The 17,886-nt window shown below is 41.3% G+C and overlaps 2 protein-coding genes across 12 annotated transcripts in view; one reads left to right on the plus strand and one right to left on the minus strand.

Annotated features, from left to right (window-relative positions):
* Nucleotides 1-252: 252 nt before the first annotated feature.
* LOC137193419 (histamine H3 receptor-like) lies at nt 253-6,800 on the plus strand. The gene is made up of 3 exons (XM_067604652.1): nt 253-936; nt 1,327-1,493; nt 4,360-6,800. Exons 1-3 carry the CDS (start codon nt 591-593, stop codon nt 5,110-5,112), a joined length of 1,266 nt encoding a protein of 421 aa, XP_067460753.1. The 5' UTR covers nt 253-590; the 3' UTR covers nt 5,113-6,800.
* A 7,077-nt stretch (nt 6,801-13,877) lies between these two features.
* Nucleotides 13,878-17,886, minus strand: part of LOC137194238 (zinc finger protein 521-like) — a 90,383-nt gene continuing 86,374 nt past the window's right edge. For all 11 annotated transcript variants that reach the window (XM_067605952.1, XM_067605950.1, XM_067605951.1 and 8 more), the window contains one exon: nt 13,878-15,360. In XM_067605952.1, coding sequence (XP_067462053.1) covers nt 15,331-15,360 — 30 coding nt within the window. In that variant the 3' untranslated portion in view covers nt 13,878-15,330. The remainder of the gene's footprint in view (nt 15,361-17,886) is intronic.

A 17,886-nucleotide genomic window follows, 5' to 3' on the forward strand; every position in this document is an offset into this window, starting at 1 on the left:
ATTGTCTGTGCTGATGAGGGAGTGTGTGCCTGTGAATCAAATATGACGTTTCTATGAGTGGATTTCAGCAGGGGAAAGATGTGGCTGGAGACTATTAAACAGGCGGATCTGCTTACTGTGTTTATTCGCAGCAAGAAATTGAAATAATTTGACGTGAGCCAAATTATTTGGCCAATCTCAATATACAGTATACAGATGGTAATCAGGTTTGCTGTCTAAAATCTGTGTCCACTGAATAAAGTGTGGGTTACTTGGATAATTCATCACCTTGTTCCATATGGTGTCCCTAATTTGTGAAGTCTCGTTAAGAGAAAACAAACTTTTCCATGGTGTTTATCACTTACATCATCGTAGAGGTGATTGGAAATGCTTTTAAATTCATAATCCTGCTCCGCATACAATGTGTGAGAACAAAAAAGTATTCTTTTATTGTAATCCATCACTGTAACGCAGGGCTGAATGCGTAATTCACCAAATGTCCTGGCTGCCTTTAGAGAAGAGCGTTGTGTGCTCTCTCGTGGATCTCCTCGGACACTGTGCTCACTTTCAACAGAGCAGCGAGGTTTTCCGAGGATATCTGGGGATGTTGGATGCTGTGTCCATTCACATGGCACTTGTTGCTGGCTTATTTTTCTCAGCGCTGGTCTGTTGAGGACTTAACGATCGCATCTTCACCTCCCATCAGGATCATGTCGGTGGAACAAACTGACTCCAACTCCAGTGGGTACTATTTTGACAATGCTTCAACTCGAGTCCAGAGCAGCTTCGTGTTTTCAGGACCTGTATTTGTAATTTTGATGGTGATGATGGTGACTTTGGTTGTTGTGATAGTTTTGGGTAACGCACTGGTAATTTTTGCCTTTAAAGTGGACAAGAGTTTGAGAAGGCAATGCAATTACTACTTCCTGAATTTGGCAATATCAGATTTTCTTGTAGGTAAGTCCAACTTAGGTCTTTTTATGGCTCGTGAAATAACAGAATATAGAGTAAAGTTTCATGTGTTATTTCTCTCATAAAGCCTATTTTTTGTTTGCTATGATGTGCTATGATATATGTTGAAATATGATAGGTAAGGCTTTGAAATACTCAACATATCTTTGAAGCTCCTGTGCCTGCCTGTACTGTAGATGTGTACTTCTAAGTCATACAGTAGTTGGGTAGGTCTACATTAAACATTTAAGTAGCTGCACATTAAAGTTGAGTTGAGTTAAATTGATGAGACCAACAATAAATAATTAGAGTGCTTGCTCATTTTTTGGGGGTTTATAATAGATATTGTGATTGCACATCATTTGGTGTCTGATCCCTTTCCAACTGTCTCTGTAGGGGCATTCTGCATCCCAGTCTACATTCCCTACATTGTTACAGGCAGGTGGAGACTGGGCAGAGGACTGTGTAAGCTGTGGCTGGTCATAGACTACCTCCTTTGTTCTGCATCGGTCTTCAACATTGTCCTCATCAGCTACGACCGCTTCCTGTCAGTCACCAGAGCAGTGAGTGGAACCTCCGGTACCTTACATCTGTAATGGCAGTAGCCATCATAGTGAATTTAAGATTGTGACACACAGTTAGTTGCCTGCTATATTTGTGGAAGAAAATGAAACACTGTCATGGTCAAATGATGGTCAATAGGTTTAGAATTCATTCTCAGTTTTTCTCTGAATCATTTTCCTTATCCTAGTTTCCACCAAGACAGAAATACAATTTTTTTCACATTTCTATGACACATTTAAAGCAAAATGTTAAAAGTTGAAGAGTTTCTTTCTTTTTAGCCATACAAAATGTCCACTGTTTGTGGTCTGTGGCTTAATATCCTGACTGGTGAGTCTCCCAGGTCATTGGTAAGGGCAGTGCCACTTCAGTCTCCCAAATGTGCCCATCTGCAGAGGTTAATCATTCCTGACCCATTCAGGCCCAGTGCCACCCCTAATTATAGTTCTTCCCCATGATGAACATAAAAAGTCACATTTGACTTTAGGACTTCAGAAAACACACAGAAAACAACACATGACTGTTTATAAGCTATAAAATTTGATTTTTGAATAGCAGAGTTAGATTTTAAGGTTATGAATTACTTGAATAATTTTAATTTCCACTTCAAACCATGTCAATGCAACACTTTTCCATTGTTATATTTTGTGATTGCACAGCATCAGTAATGTTGGTTTTATATTTTCTGCCAGTCTTGGCACAAATCCAGCAGTTAGCATAAATTTCCAACCCTCTGCAGCACCTCTGAACCTTTTGTTGGCACCTGTTTGTGCATTAGCTGGCTGACTGTATCCTATACACATGCGTGTTAACTCAAATGTGGGATGAGGCTTGGCATAGCAGACAAAGAGAGTGTTCTGTTTCCTTTCACAAGCAAACACTTAACATCAGAGCAATGAATACAAATAACACCAGAGAGAGAGAGAGACTCTTCTTTAATTAGCTGGCTTTGATCATAGAGATCCTCCTCTGTGCTATGGTCCTTCCAACCTGGAGAGATCAATCATAGGAGAAACAGGCCACCGGCAGCCAAACAGCATTCTCCTAAAAGCATTTTTTCCCCCTCTGAACAATAAAAGACAAAGGATCATCAACAATCAGAGGACAAAGTTTGAAAGAAAAGTTGGAGTCACATTAGATGCATATATTTGATGCAAATATATGCATCTATGAAGCAAAATGCTAACTGTATGGTATTAGGAAGAGATCAGATTTTATGTGTTAGGTTTGATTAGGGTAGCCTAAGCTTCAGCCTAGAAGATCTCCTGATGATAATTATGATCAAATTATCTAACAATTATGTAGAATTTCCTGCACTGTAACAATAAAGAAAATGATATTGGATTCATAAGAACACCTGATTCTTCTCCATTGAGTCGCACATTATTACACGCAGCGGGGGCAAGAATGCCACTTAATTTGTACAAATCTAAGTTTCACCACACCTTATCTTCTGAACAAGACTTGGTGTTAAATTATGGTCGTTTGGAACAGCCCACTGAACAAAAATGTGGACAGGGACATAGGAAGTGAGACTAATTGAGACAAGTGGTCATGAGAGGTGCTTCATTGACTTAACACTCGTTCATACATGCCTGCACTGCATACTGTTAGTCAGTCCTTCTAGGATTTTGCAGTTTTTTTGTGATTATTGTGGCCAAAAATGCTTGATTTTGCATTGGGTTTTCTCAAAAATTGAAAAACAATTTGTAATGTTTTATGTGCTCTTCTTGCAAAATTGAAAAATTGCAAGCAAAAGAAAGGAATGCAGTTTAAAAAAAAAAAAAACTACTACCAATGAAGAGTCACATGTAATAATTTCCTTTGATAAAAAGCATGTTTCACAAACATGTAATTATATATCTGTCAAGAGATACATATTATATGTAGTATATTGTAAAGTTCTCTGTGTTAGATCACCAGGGCAGGGAGGGTTTCACAGGATAATTTTTGTAGACAGGAGCTTAAAGTCCCCCTCCACTCAATATATTTTCTTCTTGTCCCTACAGTTGAATGTTTGAGCTTCACTGTGCAGAATGATGTATAGCATGTGTGGAGTTTGATACTGGAAGGCTATTTTTATATTCATCTACAGAAAGTATAAAGTTTCTCTGTGCTCATTGAAAATCTGATTTTAAGGGGTTGGCCTATGAGCATGATCAAGCAATCATGGTTCTGTATGCAAGTGTGATGTGGGAACTTGAATCCTCCAGTGCACAAACACTGAGAACTGACTTCACAGTGAAGTAGGAGATATCTTGTGTCCTGGAGTTAAACTTCTGAAATGAAATTCATAGATTCTGGAATTTTTGATGAGGGAGGAGGAATAGATGCCATTTTAAGGATTTTAAAGTACTAATTATTCTTTCTTTGTGGAAAAACCATATCAGACACACATTATTCTTTCAAGCAGAGTATTTTTACATCTTAATACATGTCTGGAGGGGATCTTTTAAAACAATGGGTGCTGATTGAAGACTGGCCTTCATATTCACTGTGAATAGTTTAAGGAGGTCAATGTGGGAGAATGTAACTGAATACATTAACTCAAGTACTTCATTTAAGTTCATTTTTGAGATACCTTTACTCTATTACAGTAGTTTCCCTTTATGTCATGTGTATATAGACTTCAACTTGTTTCAGAGGCAAATACTTTTTACTTTACACATTAATATTTTACGTAGAAAACATTAAAATACTGCTTACACATGAATGCATCATGCTTTTCATGGGTGTAATAATAAATTGTTCTTTTGCCCTCTGACTTTCTACAATTTCTACATTTCTACAGTAATGGTAGAATGCAATGTTACTTATATGTATAAAGTATATTTTCTGATGTGTATATATGATCTATTTTTACTGCAGGTAAGTTACCGTGCCAGACAGAGCATGACTCATCAAGCCATAATCAAGATGATTGCTGTCTGGGTGCTAGCTTTTGTGTTGTACGGCCCAGCTATCATATTTTGGGAGCTGGTGATGGGCAGAAGCCGCGTGCCAAAGGATGAGTGCTTTGCAGAGTTCTATTACTCTTGGTATTTCCTGCTGAGTGCTTCCATGCTGGAGTTTTTCTCTCCTTTCATCTCGGTGGCTTTCTTCAACCTAAGCATTTACCTCAGCATACGCAGGAGGAGACTCCACAGCAGGGAGGCGCAGCTTCACCTTCAACTGAGCGAACCTGCCTCTACCCAAGGGGAAGGTATCCCCTTGTCCCACAACTGGGGGTTGGGGATGAAACTGGCTGTAAAAGGCTCTATACACTCCCAGACCTCCTCTCCCAGTTTGGGTAAACTAGATCCCTCAACCAACAGGGCAGCCCATCCCAGCCGTCTGTCCAGGGATAAGAAAATTGCTAAGTCCCTGGCCATAATAGTGTGTGTATTTGCCATCTGCTGGGCACCGTACACCCTACTGATGATCATCCGTGCCGCCTGCAGAGGGCGGTGCATCCAGCATCACTGGTACGAGGTCACCTTCTGGCTCCTGTGGCTCAACTCTGCTATTAACCCATTCCTGTACCCACTTTGCCACAGTAGCTTCCGCAGGGCCTTTAGCAAGATTCTCTGCCCAAAGCGGCATACTACTCCCCCATCATCTGTCCTTCGTGTTGGCCAGTGACAAGCAGATACTCATGGATGGATAGGGACAGACAATGTGCCAAAACTATGGATAAAAGTATTCAAAATCTTAAATTCCACAGTTTCAACAGATGAAGCTAAACTGTTCACCACATAGACCATAATTAATAGTTTTCAAATGTGCATTTCAGTGTTTGAATGTATAATGTTGGTACTGTACAGTATAATGTAATATATTGTCAGTCAGTACACTGTGAACATCTTAAATGTATACTAGACACCATGAAAATAATTGTAACCTCTGCTTATGAATCAGAATATGTCAACAAAAGTATTATGATAATTAATGGGCAAAGGTTTTCACACACTGTGAGAACACGTTTATCATTGCTGTGTCTGGTGAGAAGAAAAACAATAGAGAAAATAGCACCAGACAGACGCTGTAATGACTCAGGCATAACTTGTGTACTGTATGTATCTGTAGAAATAGGGGCAACATGTTTTCATTGACCAACCGTCACATACTGTACACTTGTTACCCATTTACATAGCTACAGTATGTGATACTATGGAACATAAATCACTGCAAAATTTTATATTAGGCTAAAAATTCATTGATTATCTTGTCTAGTTTTTTATGTGAAGCAGCTTGGCATCTTTGGCATTTATGTTCATAGAAGATAAGTATTGCCTTCACTGTGACATCTTTGCTTCAGCTGAAGTAAAGCAGATCAATATCACCCTCTGCTGTTAGAAAGTTTACTACTTTTACTATTTCAGAAGCACAGTGACTAAAACACAAAGTGCCATTAAGTATAAATGTGTATAAAATCAAATGTGTTATGAAAGTCTTACAACAGGCAATCAATGTCTCTCTTTTTTTGGCACATGGTTATACCATAGATTACCTTTGTAAAAAATTACACTTATTCACATGCTTTTTCACAATTTTCTGCTCATTCATCACCCTGTATTAACAAATAAATGACTGTCTGTACTGTAATGTTGAAAGACAATGCAAACAAAAGTAAACATTATTTTTTCTTTTTCTTGAACTATTACTACATTATTACCGATTATCAATCAGTTTGCCAGTAAAAGACTCCAGAGCACAGCAATCACCACTGGTGTTCTTAAAGTTTTTATATGTGGTTTTACATTCAGTGTTTGGATATATGTAGAGAGAGGAAGACAATGAGAGGTAACCTGTTTACAAACAATGCCAAAATACCATTTTTCAGCAGGTGTATGTATGCTTTTGAGCCACTAGATGTCACCATTAACCTTTCCAGCTTACAGCCTGTGCAGTGTTTGAGCATTAAACTCCGATTTATCATCGACTCAAGTCAGTCTTTGAGACTGGCCATGATTTCACTTACATGTTTTACTTCATGTATTTGAATTTTAATTTAAATGCAAGCTATGTTTTTTGCACCAGTACCCTGACTGATTTGAGTTGTAATAGAAGAATGTAACCTAATAATCACAGGTCCATAAAATTGGATGGTGGATGGTCTTCAGATTTATCCACAGTGAGTCCTTTCACTGTCAAGTGTCACTTGTAACGGCAAAATCTGGACATTTAGAGTTCTATGCTTTAATGTTATTATACTATTTTGTAACCATTTGTGTAACTGAATTATTAGAGTTGTTGCCTAAGTGTTGTCTTTCTGGCCCAGAAGAAAGGAATTGTGTAATAATGAAAAGATAAATACATTTTTGTGTGTACTTTAGGTGGATGAAATTTAGAATTTTTAAAAATAAACACATCTCTGTAACTGCCTGAGGGTTTTTATGCACAATATAAAATTAATTAATTAAATTTAAATCTGTGCTACATTGTAAATGGCAACATTGTGCCCTGTAGTTGCTGTCTACCTGATGGCTAATTGGGTCAGTGCCAAGTGCCGAGTGGCTTTGGTTTGATGTGCAGATGAAATGCTGACAGGGCAATAACATCTTTGTATTGTTCCCCAGTCTAGGTAGCTTTGATTTGATAGATTAAATGAGTTTTTTCCAGATGTAGACTTATTAGACCTGTAATTACGCCATCATGTTAGATAGTGGGGTTACATTTGCAGGTGCCTGGGTCCCACAGGGGACTTACATTGCTCAAATTGTTGCTGTTGCCCATGTGCACATCTGGGCCCCTGGTCAGGTGCTGGGAATAAGGGCACAGCTGCAGGGAACAGGCCTCTGCTCCCCCCTCACTCCCTCTCTGCCCGTGGCTTGGTGGGGGGACAGACGCACACTTCTGACCAGAGGGATGCAGGCACATTTCCCTTGGGATGACAGAACTGCATTTATCAGCAGAATGGAAAGCCTGGGTTTACTCCCTTGTATCTAAATGCGACAGAAAGAGCCGTATCACTGTGAAGAGCGCTTGCACTGTGTGCAGTTATATTAGGAAGAGTACTGCTATTGATTTTGTTGATAGATTGAAATGTCATGGCATGTGTGCCAAACCGATTGGCTACTGACTGAGGCTGTGTTGGGAATCATGCCAGCTTAAATTGGTCTAGGAGGGGTGCCACCATGAAAAATACAGACGAGAGGTGTTAATCTGGTGCAAATATAAGTGTGTGTATGTGTTTTTTCAGTCCTATTTACAGTGTATGTCATGGTGTTTATGGGGGGTTTGGATGTCTGTGACCCCAAGCAATGCATCTAAAAGCTGTGCCCCCAAATGGAGCGCACCTGTGCCCCTTAAGTTTATAGAGCCCCATTAGCAGAGACTCAGTCAGTGATCAGAGGGGGGAGAGGGCCTATATAACGTCCCCATGAGAATCTCTGAATAGTTAAGCTCTTAGAGGTTCCCCTTTAGCACTTTGTTAGAATGACTTAATGCAGAAATCTCTTGTTTTCAAATTGAAACACCTCTGGTCTACAAAATAGACAATAAATAGCCAAGTGGACTGGCATTTTGACATACCAGGACTCCGTACAACAAGGCAATGACCGATGTGTTGTGGCATTTTGGAGTAAAGCTGAAACATAAAAATGAACCGGCAAACAAGACCAAACCACTTTAGTCTGTAGATACAGGTCAAAACTCTGACCTCTTCTGAAGTTGTAGCATCACTTAGTGTACGTTTTCCCCCCGTGAAGGCTGTTCACTTTCTCAGCTAACTAAATGTAAACCACAGTTAATATTTCATGAGGGACATGCTCCAAAAGAAAAACAGACTATTTCTGCTTGATTTTTGTCTTTTCCGTTCTTCCGTTTTCCCTCTGCTTTTTCCTGCAGTGTACTTCCTGACTAGAGATTAAATAATTCCATTGGAATCCTCTTAGGATGGGTTCCCAGCACTTGGCAATTAAACAATTACATTTAATCAGCATGGGGCGACGCTTCAAGTCACCCTCATTTCAGACGTTGATTAAAAGCAATTCTGCAGTGGTTATTGCTGTCGACTTTCGAAACTGTGGTTCACTTAGGTTTACTGCATCTGTGGGGTCAGGTTGGATAGCAATATGGCAGGTTCAGTGGTGGTCGAGAGCTGTATCTGCCTCTGGTGGGTAAAACAGTAATGACAGAACTCATGGCAGACCTTATATTGTCCCTTAAGTCGGAGCTAGTTAGATTACTTAGAGACATTTTGACCCTACAGCAAAGAAGACTCAACGAACAATGGAAAAGAGAGGGGCATTAAGTTATGCATGTGGGAGTCCAGATCCTGTGTGAGTGTGTGTGTGTGTCTGTGTGTGTGTGTGCGTGCATGCTTTATACTTTATGTTACATACATACTTAATGTTACACGTGTGTATTTACCTGTATCTATGCACAGCCATTTCTTTTTGAATCTGCATTTATGTGCATTTAGCTTGAATGAAATCTACCTTGACATATACAGTTTCATCATGCCATGCAATAACATCTCCCCCTGTGATGGCAAACAAGCTGACACAGGGGGAGGGGGGTTTTTGTGTGAGCCGTATTTGACATTATGCTTGAGTGAAAGAGGGCTACGTGGCATAACGCTGGAGCGGACTATGGTCTTCCCTGTGCAACACAGATGAATTGTGATGGATACCCGGCCCCCTCTTGTGAAACCCAGGTGCCCCTGTTTCATAAGGCACCCCACTGGCTCTCCAACCCTCTTAATTAGCGGCTTCCGTCAGCTGGCACCCAGGCCTTCAAGCACCAGTCACTGGCCTCTGCTGCTGAAGGAATCCAGTTCACTCCAGATCTTCTGCTATCCTTACAGATGAATATGGGCAGGCTGAGTATGAGGCATCAAGGTTTTTGCAACTTGGAAAATCATCTCTGAATTTCTTGGTATCTAGATCAGATGCATGCTGGAAGAGAAAAAAAATACTGTTGAATGCTTTAGTCAGTATGTTTCTCAGTTTTAATAAAGATGGGCAACTGCAGAGAATTGGCCGTGAGTCTCAGACAGAGAGTCTCGGCTGCAGATACGCTGATGATTTTTATATGATGAAGTCAAATATAGATAAAAGGTTTCACCAGGACGGGAATGTAGCCTTTTTCCCGGTGCAGTATCATAGCAGCGCTGTAACAATAGTCTCTTCTAATGACATTCCCCTAGTAACTTCTTGCCTCTATGTATCTCAGGGGAAAAGCGCTACAAAAAGTGATAATTACATGAAATATACATAGAGAATAAAGGGAGTATGTTTACATAACCAGGCCCATAAATATCTGACTGAGAAGACATTGTTCTCCGACTCCTTTTAAGCTGATCTCCTAGGGATGCCATTTTAATGACATGATGGTTTAAAGAGATGCTGCTCCATCTCGTTCCATATTTAATTAACTTTTGCTTTTCTGACGCAGAGGAAAAACAGAATAAAGAAAGCTTGATAGAGACAAACACACGATAGCGGGGAGACAATAACAAATAGCTGGGAGAACAGAGAGGAAGGCAGGGGGAACATGAGCAGAGACCTTGTCATGCTTTTGTGAGCTGTTTACAATACAAGAGATGCGAAGGGAGAGAGGAGGGGTGGTGGAAGAGCGAGAGGCAGACAGACTGACATGAGTGAGAGTGGATAATAGTAAAGGATGAGAATCACAGAGAGAGAGAGAATGAATGGGAAGCTCTGAATTAAAAAAAAAGAGGGATAAAATTAAGAAAAAAGAAAAGAAGAAGAGATTGGAGAACGCAGGGGAATACTGGGAGAATGAGGCCCTTGTTCTCCCGAGGGGCTCCATTATGGAGCATTTTTTGTTCATCACCAATAAACAAACATGCAAAATAAATGTGAAACTGACAGTATGAAGAAATGCGTTCATCTTACATGACGCCCCACAATAAATAAGAAAAACTATTAAATGAACAAAAATAAAATCAAATTCTAATTTGGCCTCGGCCTCCTTCTCCACATTTATTTTCGGCAAAGCATGCCCACATACCAGTGTTTATCTGCCATGTGTTCATTAAATAAACACATGGCAGATGTCGATGAGCAAAAATTATTTCACATCAGTGTGTTCATATACAGACGTTTCTGCTCGTCATAAAACTAAAGATACCAAATGCACTAAATAGTGCAGAAATCTGTGTTGACATTTGTGCATATGTGGCCACGTACACACATATAGCGCTGAAACATTTGAACTGGTTTCAGCAGGCCCAATAAACTCAAATCATTTAACCAATGAATTCATGTTCTGGCACTGAGATACAGTACAAGGGACTCAGCCCAGAATTCAGTGTGCCCTCCTCTCTCTCAGGCAGTGTGTTTTCCATTTTTACTGTCAGCTGTATACAGTGTATTCTGCATTATTGATACTTTCTTTCTCTTTTCTCCCCTCTTTTTAGAATCTTTCCATGTCCTCATCTCATCACCACACTGGCTGTGGAGCTGGTATAGCTGCAGTGAATTTGACCCCACCTGGTCTATATTTTATTGCTTGGTGTTTAATACATTTTTGAAAATCCTCCCCCACCCCTCCAAAAAAAAAAAAAAAAAAGAAAGAAAGAAAGAAAAAAAAAAACAGTGTCTGGTGCCTTGTCTATTTCAAGTGTCTATCTTGGTGAGGCAGAGGGAGATGACTGGAGGGGGATACTCACCTTCAGCTCTCCTAGTTCAGCAGACAGGGGGGATCATTAGGAGAGAGGCTACAGAGGAGGGAAGAGTGTGAATGTGTTTGTTTGTCCATATGTGTGTTAGCCCACTGATACACTGGCGACATGTCCAGGGTGCTTCTTGCCCCGATGTGTTGCAAAGCTCAAGCCCACTGTGACCCTGAACAGGATAAGCGGTTTAGAAAATGGATGGAGGGATAAATCAATTCAGAATAAATGTTATATTTTAATACAACATTTATTTACATCTTGTAGTTTGTAATTGTGTGGTTCAAGGTGTAGGATGAGGGGATTATTTTCAGATTCACAAGACTTGAAAGTGATATTCACAGCTCCAGGCCCTGCTCTCTAATTATAACCTGAGAACTGTCTTTGGCATATGTACATTTGCAGAGGAAATGTCTTTAAAGTAACTCTGAGGAAGAAAATGTGTACTAGCTTTCACAACTGTCTTTTTACTGTTATTATTTCTACAATTACATTTAAAGACACAGAAACAGGGTGTACACAAAATTACACAGGAGATACACAAAAGACAATAGCAGAGGCCCTTGTGCTCAACCCATAAACACTCTGGCAGGGCTACATACTGAGGTTGAGGCGTCCATTTTGCTGACACAGTTCTGAAGTGAAAAGATGGCTCTCTGGATGTGGAGTGCCGGTGTGAGAGATTGGGTTACCCCAGACACTCCCAGTGGATCTCCCGGCCAAATGGATCTGGATCTCACGCTTGGGCGCACATATTGAATGCCATAAGAGGTCTCCGAGGTCTCCTTCAGTGGGAGGAATGCGCAGCCTAACAATGTGGAGTTTTCACCAAACTAAATTTTGCACCAAAGAAGAGCGATAGCAAAGACGCTGGAGCACAAGGGACACGCAATGAATGCATACTTATATTTGTGCTGGTTGTTCATACCGGATAAAAATTTCAGCTTCCTGGATAGTAGTATACAGCACAGGTTCAGTAGGCTCTCATAATTCTTTAATAAAGTCTTAACACAGGCTGGCACTTTTCCTCTAGAGGACTATGGGTATTAGGCTGTCATATAAAAAACAAAATGCCATTTCACACACATCCTGGACAAGAACAATGGTATTTGAGCTACTCCCAAACATCTGGCCCAACTGCCCAGTTTCACTAAACTGGCCAGGCTCTTAGCAGCATTGAGTACCACTTGCATTGAGGTTATGTTCATGCAACGACACCGTAGAGGATCAGCCAGGCTAAGTTATCTCTGAACAAGCCATCCATTCTGCTGCTTTCTGATGGAAGAATACTTGGGGGCTGCGTAATTATATTGCTTTAAATGAACCCCTGAGAACGCCCCTGCCAAAGCGCCCACAATGTCTCACACTTGGGCGAGTGTCAGAAACACAACACTTGTGTATGCACTCACGTGTGTAGCTGTGTGCGTGTGTGTCTGTACGTGTGTGTTTTACTGCTTAGGCTGGCGTTAAAAGGGAGGCCGCAGTGGTTCTGATACGCCTCACAAGTGAATTTAATTAAATCATAAATATGAGCTGGAGGCCGCCACCCAATTTAATGTAATGGATGATGTGGGCCAGTCCATCTCTGGCAAAGCAAAGTTCTGGACCCGTTCAAATGCCCTTGAAGCTTATTAAAAGTGCCTGGCACAGGGAAATGCTAGCAAAGTTGTTTAATGGATGCCCAGCTTGCATTCAGTATGACAGTTAATGTTGGGCCGTACCATCTCTGATTTGGACGAGGGGCTCTGTCTCCATTGTGGAAGTCTGTCATTCCTCATCTGATATTCATTATAGTAATGTAATAAAAGCTAACAAATGACAGACAACATGCGCATTTGATGTTACGCTTGAAATGGGAAAATTCAATAAGACAAGCTTCAGAAAGCCCGATTACACAGATGTATTATAAAATACTGTATGTGATCATTTTCTGTGACAAATGACCTTTAATATCATCATCCAGAGGGATGACATCCATATATGTTTTTTTAAAACAAAACAGTGTATATGCGCTGTACCAGTCAAATGTTTGGACACACCTCCCCATTTTCTTGAAGGAGAAAGTGTCTCCAAACATTTGACATGTGTCTATATATACATGTATATAATATTATGCCACACATTCATATTTATAATTGTGTATGCATACAGTATGCAGCATTTTCTATTTACAGCATAAAATGTAATAGAGTATCTGCTGTATATTTCAAAGGCAGCATTAGTTTACAGTCATTTGTTATTCACAGCATAACCTAGTTATAATGCTAAAAGATGCAGCGCTGAGCCTTTTCAAAACAAAACTGAAAGCTTCAACAAATGTTATGCTGCTTGTGTGTCACCATTGATGAATCATTTGCTGAGACAGACAGATGTTGTAGCATGGGTTGTGTCCCACTCGGCAAAGGCAGAAGAATCTTTTCGTTGGTCCCCCGGAGTGCTGGAGGCTCCCTAAATAGACCTAGCGCAAGGGTGTGTAGAATGGGACCGCACAGGGTGATGGGTAATGGAGTCATTAATAACACAGACCTCCCTTAAGATGCTCAGATGTTCGTTAGCGGGAGCCACAAGGGAGTGAGGAAAAATAGGATGCAATTTGATACAATGAAAAAGAAGCAGAGTAATCTTTTGATGATGATCATGTTTATGCTGTCATAGTTCTTGTCTGATGGGTTAATTGTGTTCACACACACACACATGCACGCACACACTTATTATCATACAGATACACAAAGCCTTTTAGATATATAATGAAGGGACATTGGAGTCATTTCCTCATACAGTTTTTAATATTTCCATCACATGTGCAACACAAAAAAACGAGGTCTGCCAAATACAGAACTCCATATTTGTACAATACATTTTAATAACATCGGAGATAACTGTCCTTTTGCTGCAGGAGATGGTGATTTCCTGTAAACTGTGTACGAACAATTCTCAATCAAAATGTCAAAACATTAAAGTTTCATACAAAAGTGCATCTCAGGTTCAATGAATGCAAAACATTTACATAACAGAATGGTTTTAAGTTTTGTATGATGCCACAGTGGCTTCCAGCTTGAGCAGAGAGAGAGAGCGAGAGCAATGGGACACTGCAAAGAAATAAGAGGAGTACTCGGGCACTCTCCAGGAGAGCCAGGGACAAAGTTTTGTAACTACGGTATATCCCCGAGACAGACTGGAATTGTGTTCAGTCTTCATGACCCCAAATCCAAATGGATTTACTCCCCCATTGCAAAAAAACAAAAAACAACAAATAAAAAAAACCCATAGCGATAACAAAACATAAAAAAAAAATTCCAGTAATCTCCAGGCTTCAATGAGCAGTAAACATTAACAACAGAAATGTACAGGTTGAGTCAGTGGGCTGGAGATTTCCCCATGCTCTGAGAGCCACATGGGAGCTTCACGCCTCTGTTCACGAGCCAACCGTAGGAACTAGCCTTTTCCAAATCTGTGTCACTGCGTTTGCATATATCAGCATCCTGTCCTGTTTTTCTGTTCTCTGTTTTCTCTTTTTTTTCCGTCTCTCATCTGAACTCCAGCGCTGGCAGTGCAGATTAGTCGCACCGCCGTCCTCGGCTGGTCCTCTGGTAGCCATGTTACGACAGAAATACAGACTAGATCTCAGCCTATGCTGGTGAATCAAAATTTCTACCCCATAATGATTGACCACGTCAGGATACAGAGTGACATACTGCGCAGTAGGAGTGGCGCTGACGAAGAGTCCTCCTGACAACATTTGCCGGTTCCTACAGCTTCCTACGCTTTCAGTGGCACCCTGTTTTTCCTTTACACAACTGGTTGAGTCCCATCTAGTCTGATTGACAATGTCATTGATCTTTTTTTTTCTTCTCTTTTTTTGGACAAACATTTTGAACTGTACATTGGCAAATACTGTATAAGATTGCAATATAGCTGTAGTTAAGCAACACATGAAGAATTCTATGTACAAACAAGTTGGCTTTTTCTTTATTTTTGAAATAATGGTTAGTAAAGAACGGAGAGGGTTCTTTTATGCCCCCCCTCCCCCACTTTTTATTTTCTTTGCTTTGCTTTTCTTTTTTCTTGCTGTGGCATGGTTCCTTGTGGTGTAACTGAATCAAAAGTTCAGTGCAAGACAGTCAGTGGGAAACTGCACTGACGGTAATTGGCGGTCAGACATTATTCTCTGCGTCATGTGATCCTTGTTCTCGGCCACGGCGCTGCGCTTTGCCATGTTAGCTGCTGTGCTGAGTCAACGTGTGGTTCTGCAAGGACACAGAAAGAAACATTATGATCACATACAGCAGACAGATCTTTCATTTCCTTCCTTTTTATAAAACAGACAATGAAACATTATTCATCTTCCATACACAAGGACACTAATGTTCTTGCACCTTGTAATTTATTTTCAAATGTTATGATTGACAGGTGCCGTCTTTCGATTATCTTGGCATTTGAACATCATCATTATTAGGCTTTCATTAGCCAAATCCAATTAACTTGCACAGGAGTCATATCTGTATGTTGGCTGTGGGATTAAGCATAGTTAAGTCCTGGTCTAACACAAAAGTATGAGACCACTGACAGATAACATCCCATTCCTTAGAAATCCTTCCTCCCAATCAAAGGCTGTGTCCATGGAAACAAATCCATAACAAGGCACTGACACACCTGATGGAATATTGTCCTTAGAGTCTTGTTTATCCAGCGCCTTCATGTATTGAATGTGCTACAAATGTGCAGTGCAGGAAAAAAAAAAAAAGTTAACAAATACTTTAGGTGCAGGTGAGGCCGTTGATGATATGATCCCCCACACTTCTGTAGGTAGACACTATTCATTATGTCAGAATAACAAGCTGACAATATCACTCTGTTTTGCTGTATCTCCCAAATTTATGCAAGCACACACACAGACCATTGAGAGTGGTTGTAGTGGGGCAGCTGTGCCAGGTTCTTTAAAGGGAGTGTGGACCAGGGGGTGTGTAACTGGTGTCCCTGGTGGGCTGAATCCAGGTCATCTTTTGAAGTGACTGCTAATCCCTTTAATACAAACTACATGCCCCACTTGCTGCGCTCTGTTTAAAACACGGCCTTGGACTCTCTAAACTGGCATGGACTAGACACACCTGTCACAGAGTCATCAGCACGCATGCATGAACAAATACACACACGCCTCAGTGCACACATACATTTTGTCCTGCACATAGGCACATAATTAAGTGCACAGGTATGTAAAATGATGTTGTTGCTGCTTCACTAGTTTTTCAAATGTAACAGGGAGAAAAAGACAATCTAAAATGATTACTGCAACCTCAGTGAGAAGGTTTACCAAAGCAGTCACCTTCAGTCCTGTTGGTGCAGAATCCCTTGGGCAGTGCTAGGAGACGACTATTAGCCCCCCTCGCATTCATTCCTCCCCTCTTTACCCTTTCAGCTGCCTCCATATAAAGCATTTAAACACCTCGACAGCTTTCCTTTCAGCTAGGGCGATTACTTCCCGACAGGTGGGGTAATAAGCTGTTTGACGGGGAGCAGGAGTGTGACCCCTGTAAGGGTTAGCGTGGCTCGCCTGGGCCCTGCTCTCCCTTTTTTAAAGAGGCGGCCCCGGACAGCTCCTCTGCTTCCCTCTCTCCTCTCTTGCTGAAATAAAGCTCCTTTAAGTGAGTCTGGGAGGAGACTCCCCACGGGACGCTCTTTCTCTCTCCCCACCTCACCTCCTCCCCCTCCTCACACTCCACCAATCCCCTACCCCCCGGTGAAGACATCCTTGGCGTTGCTGAGGAGGGACAGGAGCACGGCAACCTTATTAATGAATGCGGCCCATTACCCGTCAGCCTGGCTCCTCGGCGACTCCCAGAAGCCCCTGCAGTACGTGACTTCAAATGGCAGGATATTGACACGGGGAGAGCAAAGTGGCTAGGACTGAGTGTGTGTGCCTGTGACTGTGTGTGTGTGTGTGTGTGTGTGTGTACGCGGAAGAGTGAGAAACAGAGAGAGAAAATTTGTGCTCAACTGAGTGTGCATGCCTTTGTGTGAGTGTGCCAGTGTGTCTAGGTGTGTGTGTGTGTGTCTGTGGACCCCAAAGGAACGTAGCTCCTTGGATATAATGTAGGGCTCGTAACAGCTATTAGAGGGGAAAATAACCCCTCTGGGGAATGGCTCCCCCCTCTGCATGTCCCAGCTCTGTCTGACACACACTGCATTCTACCTTTTCCTTAAACATGCCAGGAGTTTTCTCACTGAGGGCTTTCTCAAGGACGGTATTAAACGACTTCAGTGGCTGTGGCAGCCATGCAGACTAAAGGGAAATAGAGGAAAAGAGGGGGAAAAAATGTTAAAAGAAAATGAAACTGATACCTTTATCTCTGTGGATACTGAACTCTGCAGAGTAGCTATAAACTGTTTTGTGTATGAGTATGGATGGTGGAAGGGAGGGAGGGGGGAGGAGGAGTGTGGAAATTCTCTTTCGAATCGTCATCCTTGTCAAGTTCTTCAAGTAACCCCCCGCACCAGCGCTGGAGAAGTTAAATACCTACCAACTGCAAATGTCAAATTCAATCTGAAACACACAACTTGCAGCTTATGCAAGAAAATGACCAAAATGTCCAGCGCCCTAGCAAGGAGGATGTCACTAATGGTGTCACACCAGAATCACTGCAATTTAGGATTAGATTCCCTCCATTAAGCCTTTTAGCTCTCATCTCAACTCCCTCTTTCAACGCCATCCTATTCCCCCTGAAACTCTGCCATTCCCCTTATCATCCATTTCCTTCCCTTCTATCCAACCCTTA

This window comes from Thunnus thynnus, chromosome 12 (assembly GCF_963924715.1).
Source record: "Thunnus thynnus chromosome 12, fThuThy2.1, whole genome shotgun sequence".
In the NCBI taxonomy this organism is placed as follows: Eukaryota; Metazoa; Chordata; class Actinopteri; order Scombriformes; family Scombridae; genus Thunnus; species Thunnus thynnus.

Excerpts from the sequence above, each read along its gene's own strand:
- LOC137193419 (XM_067604652.1), top strand. The coding sequence starts at position 591 with ATGCTGTGTCCATTCACATGGCACTTGTTGCTGGCTTATTTTTCTCAG. Across the intron at positions 937-1,326 it reads AATATCAGATTTTCTTGTAG|GGGCATTCTGCATCCCAGTC; the intron begins GTAAGTCCAACT and ends CTGTCTCTGTAG. Across the intron at positions 1,494-4,359 it reads TCCTGTCAGTCACCAGAGCA|GTAAGTTACCGTGCCAGACA; the intron begins GTGAGTGGAACC and ends TTTTTACTGCAG.